General features: G+C 35.4%; 1 protein-coding gene across 2 annotated transcripts in view; it reads right to left on the bottom strand.

The window, feature by feature from the left end:
• LOC109103258 (ubiquitin carboxyl-terminal hydrolase 32-like) overlaps positions 1 to 15,498 on the bottom strand; it is a 52,241-nt gene that overhangs the window by 16,779 nt on the left and 19,964 nt on the right. For both annotated transcript variants that reach the window (XM_019116634.2, XM_042739522.1), the window contains exons 5-15: positions 14,359 to 14,518; positions 6,785 to 6,916; positions 6,417 to 6,524; positions 6,025 to 6,140; positions 5,589 to 5,651; positions 4,790 to 4,873; positions 4,570 to 4,631; positions 4,019 to 4,121; positions 3,496 to 3,685; positions 1,172 to 1,350; positions 467 to 607 (exon numbers count right to left, since the gene is read on the bottom strand). In XM_019116634.2, the coding sequence (XP_018972179.1) occupies positions 467 to 607; positions 1,172 to 1,350; positions 3,496 to 3,685; positions 4,019 to 4,121; positions 4,570 to 4,631; positions 4,790 to 4,873; positions 5,589 to 5,651; positions 6,025 to 6,140; positions 6,417 to 6,524; positions 6,785 to 6,916; positions 14,359 to 14,518 (1,338 nt within the window). The remainder of the gene's footprint in view (positions 1 to 466; positions 608 to 1,171; positions 1,351 to 3,495; positions 3,686 to 4,018; positions 4,122 to 4,569; positions 4,632 to 4,789; positions 4,874 to 5,588; positions 5,652 to 6,024; positions 6,141 to 6,416; positions 6,525 to 6,784; positions 6,917 to 14,358; positions 14,519 to 15,498) is intronic.

Genomic DNA, 15,498 nt, shown 5'->3' on the forward strand with positions numbered 1-15,498 from the left:
AAGTACTGTGCACATACGCGTTTATATATTCAGATTTAGCATACAGAACATAACTCCACGTTTAATCCCAGATTTATAATGTGTAATTGTCTGAATAAACAATTAAAATGTTAATTATGCAAGAAAACATTGTGCTTTGGTCATCTGAACAACTTATTTAGACTTCATTTATTTAATGAGTAGATAATGCACACATTTTAACAAAGCCAAATCAGTTTTTGTAACAAATAGAATACATTCGTTGACTTAAGACACACACATAAGAGACTCTTTTTCGCCACCTGCTGGCGTATTTATGTAATATGAAGAAATGGTCAGGAATGAATCAGTGAACGAATCTGAACGAATCATTTGGGAAAAGAAACTGAAAAAGAACGAATCTCTAGAAAGAATAAAAATTTCCACCACTATGAAGCACAAATTAAATACCCAGGGTGACACTTCTGATGGGAGATGGGATACATACCGGTCGGGGCAGGCTGAGGTTGGCCCCATACCAGTGGTAAAGTGCCCTCCATACCGGCTCTGGCACTGTCTCAAAGTCCCGACAAGCCACCAGCTGTTGGGATTTCTTCAGCCGGCCTCCCTCCATGGTCAATGTGGGCGCCTGGACAAAACAGAGTCAAACACTTCATATTGACAGCAATTTGCAATGGCAACTTGTAGCGACTAGTCGACCTCCAGTGAATAAATCACAGGCGATGTAAGCGTCCTTCACCATGCTCTTCTCCGATGATAAGAGCGAAAATGTCTCATTTTAACTTAAATGCTGCTATGCATTGTGTTGAGTAAAGAAAGCCTGATAATATGGGATGCTACATTAATACAAGACCACAAATGTGTTTGTGACAAGGCATTACAGAAGCAAGTAGTTTTATTTAAAAAATGCTTTTAGCTTCACATAAAAGCATTAATTTTCTAGAACACAAATTTTACAGACCATTCATCACAGGATTAATTTGTTCTAGGTGATTTCAAATTCAGAAAAGGCACTTTAATGTCGTTTTGAGCTCTCTAAAGCTATAATTAGTTAGAATTGAAGAAAAACAGCTTGAAGGTGTTATTTTCCCTGCAGGTCTACTGAATGCACTTTAGCAGTCATTTTGATGGACAAGAGGATTATTAGTGGCTTCCTGGTTTTGGTGGGTGTTCTGGGCACATGTACACTTACCTTCATGGGTTCTGTGGTCACCAGAGGCTGGTTGTCTATGGCACCCGGTCTCTGCACGGCCATGCTGTTGGGAAAATGGCCATTGGGGCTGGAGAAACACTGGTTGTTGTTGTCAGAGATGTTGTGCTGCCGAGCAAAGCAGACGTCTGTGGCAGAGGAAGTGGCGTGTGGGGTCAGGCCTGGGGAAGTAAAAACACATTGTGTAATATAGGGCTAAGATAAGACATTAGCTTTGCTGTTATTTTGGTGTTGCTAATAATTTCCCCTTTGTTCTCATCAAATTTGTGTTTGAAATGAATTATGTTTTGTGAGGGAAACTGTTGAGGAAAAATAATAGAACCCATATGTCATTGATGTCATATAATAATGTCTTGAATAAAATATGCCTATTTTCCGATGTTTCTCTTTCCTTTTGGCATTATCGGCTGTGTAGACATTTCACGATGGTAAGTTTAATTTCATTAATTATAACAATTGCAGCATTGTTTTTAAACTTGTAGTTGAGCTATAATGTATTTGATATTTGAGTAAAATCATGCAGGAATTAAAATTGTGTTTTGTTTTTTTGTTTGTTTTTTTGTTTTTTTTTGTTTTTTTTTTATTTCTGGTGTCTCTTTTGGCCCGTTTTTAACTAAATAAAAATAACTGCTTTATTCATTTAGAAGCATGGTAATTTAAATTGAATTTCTGTATTGTAATTTTTTATTATTTTTATTTTATTAATCAAAATACAACGCCCACAATATAATATTCAGTATTGGGCTGCCGAAACTCAGAACGCGAATTTATAGTGCTATATCTCAGCTTAATTAAACAAAATTATATTGTATACAGAGTTTAAAAAATCTGTAAAAATATTGCATGGAAATGTGCGCTGAAGGAATTTGTGTCTTTTAATTATACCTGTCATGCTTGTGGTTTTTCATCATTATACAGTCTGTTAAGTTAGAATAAAACTGATTTTTTTTAAGTTAGAATAAAACGCGCTCTTTTTTTTGTTGTCGTTTTTCTCTATAAAATCGTTTAGTAATCATCATAAATTATATATCATTTGAAAGCTTAGAAGCCCAAGATTCATCTTGTAAAAACCATTTTGAAATCGGACATTGCGTTACCATGGAAATGGTACTTTAAAATCTTATTGCGGTCTCCTCCCCCTTAGTGGGCAGTGTCAAGTGTCATATTACAAAATCCATTACGGTCTTTTAGAATCAAAACTTTTTATAATCTTGGCAACAAACATATCATTGGAAAGGTCTGAGTCTCAGGATTCCATATTTTGGTGGTTAATTTGAGTATTGAAGTAAAACTGACAGAGAAATCTGGGGAAAAATTCATTAAACAAAATTCAAAGGAGTTTTGATGGCTCCCAGTGGCTGTTAGTGGTATGACTCCCTAAATAAAATCTCACAGGAACCTAAATTTTTTTCATATCAACTTCAAATTCGGAACATAAATTATTTAGTCATAAGGCTATAATTTTATACCAATTTTAGAGTAAAACCTGTTGTGTAAAATATTTATAATAAATAAAATATAATAAAAATAATATAGCGCATTTTATTTACAGTTCATTTAAACTTCTATAACTTTTTGATACTTTAATTTTTTGAAAAAATACACTTTTGCCAAAATCTGCTAATTTTCTTCTTTAAAAAGAGACCAACCTTAGGTCTATATTCCAAAGTGTTCATAAAATACAACAATTTAAGTTTGGATAGTGCACTTTAATGGCTGATAGTTCACCCAAAAATCTAAATTCTGTCATTAATTGTCTTTTTTTGTCTGTGCATTGTTGTTATCTCCATGTACTGAAAGCAAAAAAAAAAACAAAAGCTAAAAAAAAAAGATGTCACTAAAACAAATTCCTCGTATGTGCAAGAATACTTGGCAATAAAGCTCTTTCTGATTCTGATTCTGAATTACACACCCTAATGTCGTTCCGAAACCATAAGATAGTTTTTTAATCTTTGAAACAAATTAATATTTTTGATGAAATCCGAGATAGACAGCAACGCAACTGTACCACATCAAAGACCCAGAAAGGTAGCAAAGACATCATTAAAATAGTCCATGTGACATCAGTGATTCAACCTTAACGTTATGAAGCTACATGAATAATTTTTGTGCACAAAGAAAACAAAAATAACAACTTTATTCAACATTTTCTTCTCTTCTGAATCTCAACAAATCTTAATTTGTGTTCCAAAGATGAACAAAGGTCTTACGGGTTTGGAACAACTTGATGGTGAGTAATTAATGACAGAATTTTCATTTTTGCAATGAACTAACCCTTTAACTCTAGCAACTGAGTTTGTACTTACTATTACCAGTGCTCTCTGAAGCTTCCGATGAGCTGGAGATGTTATCAGGGAATTTTTCTTCTGGGGAACTGGGGGAACGGACCACTATTCCAATTCTGTACAGGACAGGGTCTATAGGTGCTGCTGACTGAGAACTTCTCATCCCGCTGCCTTGCACTGACGGCTGCTCCATGACAATCGACTTATTATCCTGTTTAACACAATAGGTTGTATATCAAAAATCAAGAATACACCACATGGTCAGTATTATCAATAAAATACTAAGCAACACAAAACTAAAACATCACGCTACTTTTTGGCCAGTTGATGCCTGACAGAAACAAGATCCAGCTTTTTTTAATTCAGTTTAGCCTTTTCTGTTGTCCACTTATAATTACAAGGTTTGAAAATATGTCAGAATTTATTTAGTTGCACAGTATTTTTACAATAATCTTATTTCAAAACAAACGAAAAGGAAAGTGATTAATCATATGACCCCTTTTCATTGTTATGTAGAGGCTGAATAGGCATATTGCTGACTCACATATCTGACATAGTCTTTCCATTGCTGCCACCACTGCATGGAGATCAGGAACCAGTTCTGACCCGGTTGTAGCCCATGTCTGCTCTCCCTCTCCAGCCAACCCCTGTGCCGTCACACAAAATCAGCATGGATAACAATCAGTCAGTCAAAGAACTATCATATTTATACACAAGCACCAAAATAACCCAACAAAACTCTCCTTCCATCACAAGACATCAATGCTAAACTTGCAATACAACAGACACACTGATGTGATACAGTATTTATAGTATCTTTTTGAGCACCGTCAGTCCCGCTGGAAAATCTAATTGAAAATGAAATTGTGTTCTCAATCTCTGTCTGGTATAAAACACTGTTAGAGGCAGAGGAGGTATGATGGATGCTTATATACAGACAAAGCCTAATCATGAGGCTTATGGGAAAGTGAAATACAATACGGCCCTCATAAGGCTTGTTTTAAAACATTGAGAAAGTGCTCTGTAGGGACGCTTTTGAAACGAAGCAGAGTTACAGACAGTGATAGGCTGAGTAATGCTATGTCCTACTCTCACCTAATGATCTGGCCTTCCTCTTCAGGGGTAGCAGGACGCAGGCCCAGGACGATATGGCACACCTGATGACGAACAGATTAACAAGCAATTTCAGGCCAGACCCAAGACAACGACGTATATACTTTATTGGATTCACTACAGTTTACAGATTATAGAAGCATTTAGTCACTTTTTTTTTTTGCTACTTTCTCCAAAAATACTGCAAACAACAGGATCATACCTGAAACAGCAAGTTGAGGAACTCATTGGCGAGGGCACTTTTCACACTCCATATTTGATAGTCCTCCAGGGTTAAGTGCCCTTGCTGTGAAAAAAAAAACACAAGATAAAAGTTAGTTTCATCTTCATAGGCTAAAAACACATCTTTTTCAACTCTAGCACTCTATATTCTAATTCCATTCTTTAAAAAAAAAAAAAAAAAAAAAAAAAAAAACTTCTAGACTTGGACTCTTTTCATTTACTACTTGTTTTCTTAAAAAAACTGCTTTTCTAATCTTTTTGTATTCTATCTATTTGTTTTCTTTTTATTTATTATACAATTAACAAAAGCAAAAAAGGCCTCTAACACTTAGCTTGCTCTATTATTTTTCTATTCTATCTGTTTTCTTATTATTTATTATATAATTTAAAAAAAAACTTGCTACGACTTGTTATAGCACTTGTGTATCATTGCTCTTTTGTTGATTTTGATTCCTTCCATTGTGCTCATTTGTTATCCTCATTTGGTGATTTCTTTGGATAAAAGCGTCCGCTAAATGACTACATATAAATTTAATTTACATGCCAATGTTTTAATTTTATTTGCTAATATTTACATTATATTTATATTAAATATATAAATTAAACATTATATTTGACATCATATTTCTATTAAAATTTTAGATTTTAATTAAAAGGTGGTGTGTATATTAGTTTTTGCTGTAGTTTTGAAATGTGAATTTAATCAGAATTGGTATTAACTAATGCATTTCTAATATTATGATATGCTATACATAATATGAAAATAAAAGAATAATTACTTTTGTTGTGTCATGCATTTTCAGTATGTCCTCTACAATATCTGACACGCTGGAATCAAACTCCTGAAACATACAGAAGCATAAATCAGGAAAGATCATCATGAAATCTATAACTGACATGAAACAACTCCATTAGATGTAAGAAACACACTGACAGCTCAGGATGCACAAATCAATAATGAATTGATTGGAGTTTCATTTAAATGTTTAATCTCACTTTGGTGCATATATGCAACAACATGACTGCATCTCATTTGCATTAATCACCTGATAAGCATATACACATTAACAAAATAATGAATATCAATACTATGGAAGTCATTTGTTTAGTAGCTAAAGGTTAACCAGATTAGTTCACCTGTACCATGTTGTTCTTGCTGTTTCTGTGGATGTGAAAAGGTTAGTTTGATTAGACAATCAGCTGTTCTGCACTTACAGGGAGGGTGTCTGTACGGTTATCCTTCCACACCTCCAGCAGTGCCACCACCATCTCATGGATCTCATCCCTGGACAGAACTCCATCCCGATCTACATCGAACACTTTAAAACAAACTGCAAAACAAGGAGTAGGAAAATAAGATGGGGAACTTTGACATATTCATCAAAGAAAAACTTTTATCATTTGCACAAAAATAATGGAATATTATTTAACTGTGTGTATTTGGAATACATAATGTGCTAGGCATGAAATAAGCCTCAACAAGCAAAAGGATTTTATTCTAAAATTGTTTGAAAAAAAAAAAAAAAAAAAACACCCACAAAAATCCTGCATCTGCTATGGAATAAGATGAACAACTAAGAGAGGATGATAGAAAATAAAATGCTTACACTTTTGCCTCTCTGCTACAGGCCCCCGACAGCACGCTGAGAGCCCGCAAGATATCTCCTTAAAGTCAATATGATTGTCCCGATTCTCATCAAAGGCATGAAATAAGCCTGGAAAATGGGAGAAAATGTCAGTGTTCAGATTAGCCAGAAAGTGTAATTGGATTCTTTGGAGATCTTTTATCACAAATGATCCAATAAATTTCAAAAGCAAAGACCCACTACTATTAAAATAAGATGAACCGTGACTTTTCTAGGTACCGCAAATGTTTTTAAAGCATATGAGTCACAGGTGGATGTATGTGTGAGTGTATGTGTGTTTCAGTCCATTTGAGAATCTTTAAAAATTTCTGTAATGAATTATGCCTTACCTTCACTAAGTGATGCGTGAATAGGGGGCGAGACCAGCGGGACAAAGGTTTCCAAATCAAAGCGGCCTGTCCTTGACTGGGCTTTCAGCAGCCAGTAGCGTTTTTCCAAGTCGATAATGTCTGATTCTTCTACTGCAAGAAAGGAAACATACGCACACAAAAAAATCTGATTTTCTGTGAAATAATTTCTTTTTGTGTAGAGTGTCAAGCATCAGTGGAGCATATGCTCCTTGTGTAATTGATTATCAGTATATCTGTACAATATATAGTACAATATATCTCTGTAATAATGCCATTAAATAGACATTTTACAAAAAAGTCATTATTTATTCACCCTCATGTAGTTCACCCTGAAAATATTTTTTTTCAAAATCAAATAAAGTATTAATAACTTATGAATGTCTAATATTAGAGAATGCTGAATTTTGGCAACTAACTGAAATAAAATAAGATGAAGCTTGAGCATTAATTACTGCTAAATCTAAAACTAAAAATAAAGCTAAACAAAAGTGTTTAAAATTTTAAAAAATATTAAAAACAAAAAATTACAAAAGCACATAAAAACTATAATTAAAATATTAAAATGAAATTTATTTCAAAATATGAATAAATACTATAATACTACATAAAATATTTTGTAACAACACTGACAATTTCCTCATACATTGCTATTATACGGTTTCAAAAAAAGTGAAATATATTATCACATAAGTCATATAGAATCCAGTTTTATGGCACTAGATTATGGTCCTATTTTGAGTTTGTTATGTGGCAAGAACTGTGTTTAAAACAAGAAAACAAGTTTCTAACTGACTGAATGTTCATTGTTTGGACAAAATATTCTTAAAATAGGCTCAGGAATCATTTTCAGAATAAATTAGAAACCACAGTTGTAGCAGACTGTAAGGGGGCTGCGGTGAGTGACATGGGCTCTTATTAGATGATTAACATTTATGATGATTGATTACATAACAGCTACTAGGTGAAAGCATGTCTCAAGTTACTCCCTCTGTAAACACCATATATAGTCCTTTTAGTTTGTTGGGGTTAAGAGGACCTCGGTCAACTCTTCTTGCTTGGCCATAATCTCTAGCTTAGGCTAATAGGATTGTTCTATCCCCTCCCACACTGACCGTCACACATAAGGCAACTGTCAAAACACAGGAATATAAATCTGATCTTTTGTTTAGCCTGATGTTCATTTCAGCCTCCTCCCCTGTCTATTATTCAAAACACAATACATCTCAGAGAATGCACTCCATAAATAAATAAATAAGCAAACCGATCCATACAAAAAAGTGAGAGAGAGAGAGAGAGAGAGAGAGAGAGAGAGAGAGAGAGAGAGAGAGAGAGAGAGAGAGAGGAGAGAGAGAGAGAGAGAGAGAGAGAGAGAGAGAGAGAGAGAGAGAGAGAGAGAGATGTCCTGGGAGTTTCTTGGGACAGGAATAAAAGGCATCTTAATGAACAGCTTCTGGATTGCACTGAAACTCCCCTGTTATCTCAGACTCCAGCAGCACAGTTAAACCTCTGTGGTTTGATGCACAATTGGGAGTATGATTGGATTGGGTCAATAGTCATTATTTCCCATAGTGCTCTGGGAGAGCAGGTTTACTGTCTGAGGGCTGAAAACTGAAAGAGCAGACACACAAGGGATCTATAGGGGTCCGAGCCCACTCACTACAAATCACTATCAATGATTCAGTGTCAAGTGGTTTCTAAAGAAACTCTAATCCTAATATAAACTTCCCATTTGAGATGCATTTAGCATAACACCAAACAACATTTAACAACAAATCTCCCTCTGGAATGAAGACTCATTACAGTACACCACGTAATTAATGCAGTGACGAAGAATGACAATTATTCAGAGCAACGTTACTATTATTACTAAGTACTATTACTACAATAATTAGTTTAGAATAGCTGTTGGGAACTGCGTAACTGCTCGAGTGTTTTTGACTGATGTGCACTGGACAGCGAATACTAATCTATAACACTTATTATGTGCCATACAGCCTTGATCGTTGAGGTACATCTTAATATGAGGCACCATGTGCGGTTAATTTCAAGCTAGCCATAGCCTGTGATATCCTCTGGTCGTGCAGTGCATTATGGCAGGAGGACAGGCATTGTTTCTCTGGATACTAGTGACTAGTGTGACACTGTCGGGCCTCTCAAGCTGTCAAAACCCATTCCATTCCAGCCATTCCAGCATTCCAGCCATTACTTGCGCTACGTTTGCATGACTTTTCTTGCTGTCCTGTAAGAAGGCACAGAACACAGACCATGACAGAGGAGAAACTACAGGTCTAGGCTGAGACACGAGGATACACTTTGGGGTTTGTAAGATTTTTTAAAATATTTTTTTCTTCCCATCAAGGACACATTAAATTGATTAAAAGTGACAGAAAAACATAATATTTGATAATGTCTATAATTTCTATATCAAATAAATGTTGTTCTTTTAAATTTATATCGACAAAAAAATTATTATTCATAGTTTCCACAAAAACAGCACAACTGTTTTCAACATTAATAATAAAAAAAGAAATATTACTTGTGCACCAAATAAGCATATGATTTCTCATCATCAGAATAATTTCTGAAGGATCATTCCTCATGTGACACTGAAGACTGGAGTAATGCCTGCTGAATATTCAGCTGTCATCACAAGGAATAAATTACATTTTAAAATACATTATAAAACAGAAAATAAATATTTTAAATTTAAATAATATTTTACAATATTACTGTTGTACTGTATTTTTGATCAAATTAAAACAGCCTAGGTAAGAACTCAAGACACATTTAAAAAAGCCATTAAAAATCAAAGTAAAACCATCAAGGTGTATGTTTACCATAAAGCTATTATATTTATATATAACTACCATACAGCTACATAAACATATTATTGGTCAACTACACACCTCCAAATGCCAGTACTCACCTAAAGGAGCGACTCTATCAGAGTTGCAACAGAAGAACCATACCATATTCCACAGCACATGTCACAGCTCTGGATGTTAGATATGGCATGTACCATAGCAAACGTTATGTTGGCAAAATACAGTTACTCTCCATTTCCATATGCAATCCAACTCCCTTTCTTTCTCACAGATTACTGTCACCCAGCCTTCACTTTCTTCTTTCTGATAGGCCTCTTGCCTGTTCGCACGTGGCCTGGTGTGAGGCATATTCTGGAAGGCGCATGAACCCATAAACCCACACTCGCTCACACAGATCACACAGATCATGACTACTTCACACCAACAGCACACACACGGCCCTCTCACTGAGCTAACAGGATAATCTGGAGCGGGCCACAGATTACCGTGGGTTGCCCAGGTAGCTTCTCTGATTGGCTAGAGATGGAGAGCCAAAGCTGTCCTTGATTGACAAAGCAAACTTCTAATTCTAATTTTACTGAGCCATGTGCATAATCACTTGCTTTTGTGTTTTTTTAACTTTCTATCTTGTGTCTGAGGATAAACGTATCTTGTCTCGGTGACACAGTGAAAAGAATAAAGCCCAGCCTTCGGCATTCATTCTGTAATGGAGAAATATCCTATAGACAGAATCGATCATGGTATTACTAATACACATAAAGGCGCATAAATTGACCTTCCAATAATGACTGTATACAGTCAATTGATTAATGACACAGGCAAACAACTGCTGCGTATGCTCTTTGAAGCAACCTATAGGCAACTGCTTTAAATCGCAAACAGAACAGGCTTGTCAATATTGGTTTGCTCCTGCCCAGTATTAATAGTTGTGTTTCAAAGCCTACTGAGCTGCCTACCTGCATAGCATTATCAATTCTAACATCTGAACAAACTGATTCAGTTTCTCAGTCAAATCATTTTTTCTCATTCCCAGTAAAAATATCCAAACACCCTTAAAAAAAAGATACATTTACAAAACACAGTCTAACACACGTTTATCCAGATTTATGCAGTCAAACAAAGCTACCTCAGTTCTTGATCAGTTTAATGCAAAAATAATATTTGGGGAGAGTCTTAAAAATGGCTAACAACGGAAAGGATAAATAGAACGAAGACCAGAGCAATAGATAGCCAGGTAGAGAGCTAGACAGAATGACAGATAGAACGATGGACAGATTAGACATAATTTTTAAAATTCATTTCATTTAAATAAAACCTAGTAACCATGATTTAAATTACTTTTTTCATACTAAGTATACTTTGCATCCATTAACATATTTATTTACATATCACTTCAAACTTACAGATATAAAATTATAATTACACTTTATTTAGAGTATTTCTTTACTGCACAATGCACACTTCTTAATATTGTGCCTAAAAGGTGTTTTAATATCTCTATTAATAAGGATTGTATTATCTCTGTATAACATCAGTCTTTTAAAGCAATATATTTAAAGTGCACCTGAAGCATACTTGCAATAGTTCCACTTTAGCACAATCAAACAGACTTCAGTATATCCTTAGTTAACTTCAGCACTACTTCCGCACAATTAAAGTGCATTAAGCACAAAATTAGTTATTCCAATTTAGCAAACTTTAAGTATACCTGTTTAGTAAACCAAAAGTACAATTGCAGGATATTTTTTTATTAAAAACACAAATACTGTAAGTAAATGTATTTGTGACCCATGCTGGAAAATGAGTCTGAATTAGCAAATTTTCAAAAATGAGTTTGTTTTATTTTTGAAAAAATCATATCATATCATAAAATCATATTTCACCGGTTTGGACTAATGTCATCGAGCATTCGATATGAATGTTCACAAAGCTGGAATTCTGCGCTTTGCAACAATAGACCTACAACTTGGTGAGAAGCAGCAGCAGTTGTCCAAAAGTGAGAAGAGAAAAAAGTACTCATCTCAGAAAACGTACAAATGAAGATCATTTTAGATGTTTATTTACTATTTGGAGCATTGGGATCGCTAGACGAGGGCTTAATGAACTCGTTTTTGTGAAAACCTCAAATTCGACCAAAACGGACATTATTCACTTATTTTGCCTGTAGCTGAAAATTAGACCTGGCACATTCCGACTCATTTTGCCAGCACTGGTCACATTTGTAGTATACCAAAAAAAAAAAAAAAAAATTTACATTATAGTATTTTTTTTCTTTCACTAGGGAATAAATAAATACAACTGTACAAGTAAAAAAATACATAAATAAATAATAATAATAATATTGTATTATAATTATTATTATAAAAAAACACCAATCTAAAATGAAACCATGACTATCACAGCATGGTCACTTGTGAATGTGGGTCAATTGGGTCATGCAGCACACTCATAAATGAAAACATTTCAGGCTTCCCACATTACGATTTCATGACAGCAAAAGCACTGAGTGACTAAGTGGGTGAGAGATCTTCAGCCCCTAAATAAATCATTGTATCTTAGAGAAGAACTAGTGCTCAGATTCTGTCATTGTACAGACTTGGGGTCTCTGAGTGAATGCAGCCATTTCCTTCACTGTGTCAGTCTGGTTTTAATAGCTGGGTGGCAGTGACAGCTGCAGCAGGGCCGAGTGTGTGCAAATGCTGTGTGTGTGTTCACTGAGTGGGAAGTGTTGCCTGTCACTTGCCATTATCTCACACAGATGCCTCTCTCCCAGTGGAGGACAGGCCGGCTGATTTGCTGATGCCTCTTGTGTGTCCGGGAGGAAAGGGAAGTGGACAAAACGAGACTTGCAACCTGCCTAAACATCTACAGCACTGACTATCAAAGAGCAGACGACTGTCAGCTTCAGCAACACACAGTGTCTCTTGTACATTTAAATGATAGCTTTTAGTCATTTCTTATTAAAGGGTTACTCCACCACAAAATTAAAATTTTGTCATTAATCACTTACCCCCATGTCGTTCCAAACCCGTAAAAGCTTCGTTCATCTTCAGAACACAATTAAAAATATTTTGGATGAAAATCGGGTGGCTTGAGACTGTCCCATAGACTGTCAAATAAATAACAGTGTCAAGGTCCAGGAAAGTATAAAGAGCATCATCAGAATAGTCCATCTGCCGTCAATGATTCAACCGTAATGTTATGAAGCGACGAGAATACTTTTTGTATTTGTACTTTTTGTATTTGCTGCCTGCGTACTGCTCAGATTTGTCAAAATGGCGCTACGCTGATTTGGAGAGGCACAGAGGAGAGGAATTGTTGAATAAAGTAATTATTTTTGTTTTCTTCATGTACAAAAAGTATTCTCGTCGCTTCATAACATTACGGTTGAATCACTGAAGGCAGATGAACTATTCTGACGATGATTTTCATACTTTCCTGGACCCTGACACTGTTATTTATTTGACAGTCTATGGGACAGTCTCAAGCCTCCCTATTTTCATCCAAAATATCTTAAATTGTTTTCCGAAGACGAACAAAGCTTTGGGTTTGGAACGACATGGGGGTAAGTGATTAATGACAAAATTTTCATTTTGGGATGGAGTATCTATTTAAAACCCATATTTCTGTAAGCAGCCAGTCCAAAGAGCATTGAGAGCATATTCAGAAAGTACTCCAGACTGTGACTAAAACAGTCGCATTTGCGACCAAAAATATTGATTTGCAACTGAAGTTTTTGCTGAGGTCGCCACTTGTGACTATATATATTTACATGTTATGACTTAAAAATTTGCATGTAATGCATTGTTTCCTGATTGTTTTGCAATCACAACATTTGCTATGTTGACGTATTAAACTGAGACGATGCGCATCAAAGTTTTAGTGTAAAGAAGAGTCCTCATCTCTGCAGCACAGCAGCCCTGACACACACCTGCTAAACACAGCTCAGTTAAGCAGCGCGAGAGAGATCAGTGTTGCCAAGTCCACGGTTTTCCCACGGAATTGGGCTACTTTAAAACTGTTGCCGTGGGTTGTTTTTCATTACCACGGGTTGAAGTGACCCCAATAACGTGATATTTAGCCCCTAGAATGCGAATTTTACTGGAGGATACCCGCTGAGAAACGTGCATTTTACCCCCCGGAATGCAATTTCACTATCAAACTTATATGTGTATATATTAATGTTTCGCAATACAGACTGGAAGCGTGAGTAATATACAGCTGTTGAAAATTCAGCCATCACATGAATGAGCTACATTTTAAAACATTAAAATAGAAAAGTTATTTTAATTTGTAATAATATTTCATAATATTACTGTTTGTACAGTATATACCCTTGGTCATTATAAGAGACTTATTTCAACATTTTAACAACTCCAAACCTTTCAACAGTAGTGTACAACAGTAATTTTTAATTATACAGTCATTTTATTATAATTGTAGCTCAGTCCCTCAAAAAAGTATACAAGTATACGAGTAAAAGTATCAAGGTATATGATTGTACCCTCTTTTTCTCATTTTTCAAAACTCAGAGATGGCTGTTTTAGTTCAAGGCTTAGAATTAATTTGAAAATCATTTTAATAACCAAGAAGAAAATGCATGGAGAAAAATACTTGTGGAACCAGAGTGAGAGAGTATTAAAAAAAAAGGCAGAGTGTTGAGAGGAAGTATTCAGAGAGTACTGAGAGGGCATTCAGATAATACTCATAGAAAATAGTGACACTTACAGTGTGTGACACCTGCCAGCGTTTGATAGAAAGTGGGTGTGTCGCTGTCGTCGGTCAACGTCACACACACACCACCTGACAGCAGCCAGCGGGAGAACGTGAAAGCATCTTTATTCAGTAGAAGCCAGCTCTTAAACTTCTCATAATTCACCTTCTCTCCCTGGACAGAAACAGACAGAAACACTGTAAATTAACACCAGAGTACAATTCTCTAATGAACTCACGATGACCAACTTTAAGAGTGCAGAATTGAGAAGTTGGACTTCATGTTCATTGCTTCCCCTTGTGCAGTGAAGGGGAAGCTTTCCCATTTCTAATATGAACTGAATTCTGTTGTATGCAGATACATTTATGAGAGTGGGTTGAGTAAAGAGATAAGAGAGAGTTTTAAAGCTGCTGCCAAGGGATAACCAACAAAAGTGCTGCCCTGGGTGGCTTTTCCCTAAATCAAGAAAGTGATGCTGCAGCAGGAAGCATAAAGGCTGAGAAGAGAGTGCAACTTAAAGAAGAGCTAATCGAGAATAGAAGGGAAAGTATGTTAAAGCGATTATTATGTGACCTTCTTGGCTGCAACATATGCACTGTCAACCTTTTAAGCTTATTATTAGAGCAGGGCTATAACACAGAGGAAGCTCTCTCTGTAAACACAAGCTGAAATAGGGCAAAATCCATTTAATCCATTTATCAGCCAGCAAATACCAAATTGGGTTCAGTCTAGGCCTGGGCGATATGCGCAAAAAATTGTCACAATAACATTTTTCATATCAGTCAATATCGATAATTATCATAATAAATTTCAAATTTGAAAGGCAGATTTTTGTTCCTAAGTGACAGTTATGGAAAACCAGATCATTAATTGTGGTTTTAAACTACTCTTTATGGTCAGAACATGACAAACACTTCATGCTTTTGAATTCTTTACACTTTTCCAGTCATTTTTTCTTAATAAAATAAAATAAACATATTAACAGAAAAAAAAAATCTCAGTTTGTGCAAGTTCTAATGAGTGATATTGTTTCAAATCATAAAACAGGTATCCACCCATCCTCCATAGTAGCATACATTTAGATCATGATAACCAAAGTTAAAACCACCCATATAGCACCTCAATACCATGGTAAAATATAATATTTTACAATA

The sequence above is a fragment of the Cyprinus carpio genome, chromosome B15, assembly GCF_018340385.1.
Source record: "Cyprinus carpio isolate SPL01 chromosome B15, ASM1834038v1, whole genome shotgun sequence".
Lineage (NCBI taxonomy): Eukaryota > Metazoa > Chordata > Actinopteri > Cypriniformes > Cyprinidae > Cyprinus > Cyprinus carpio.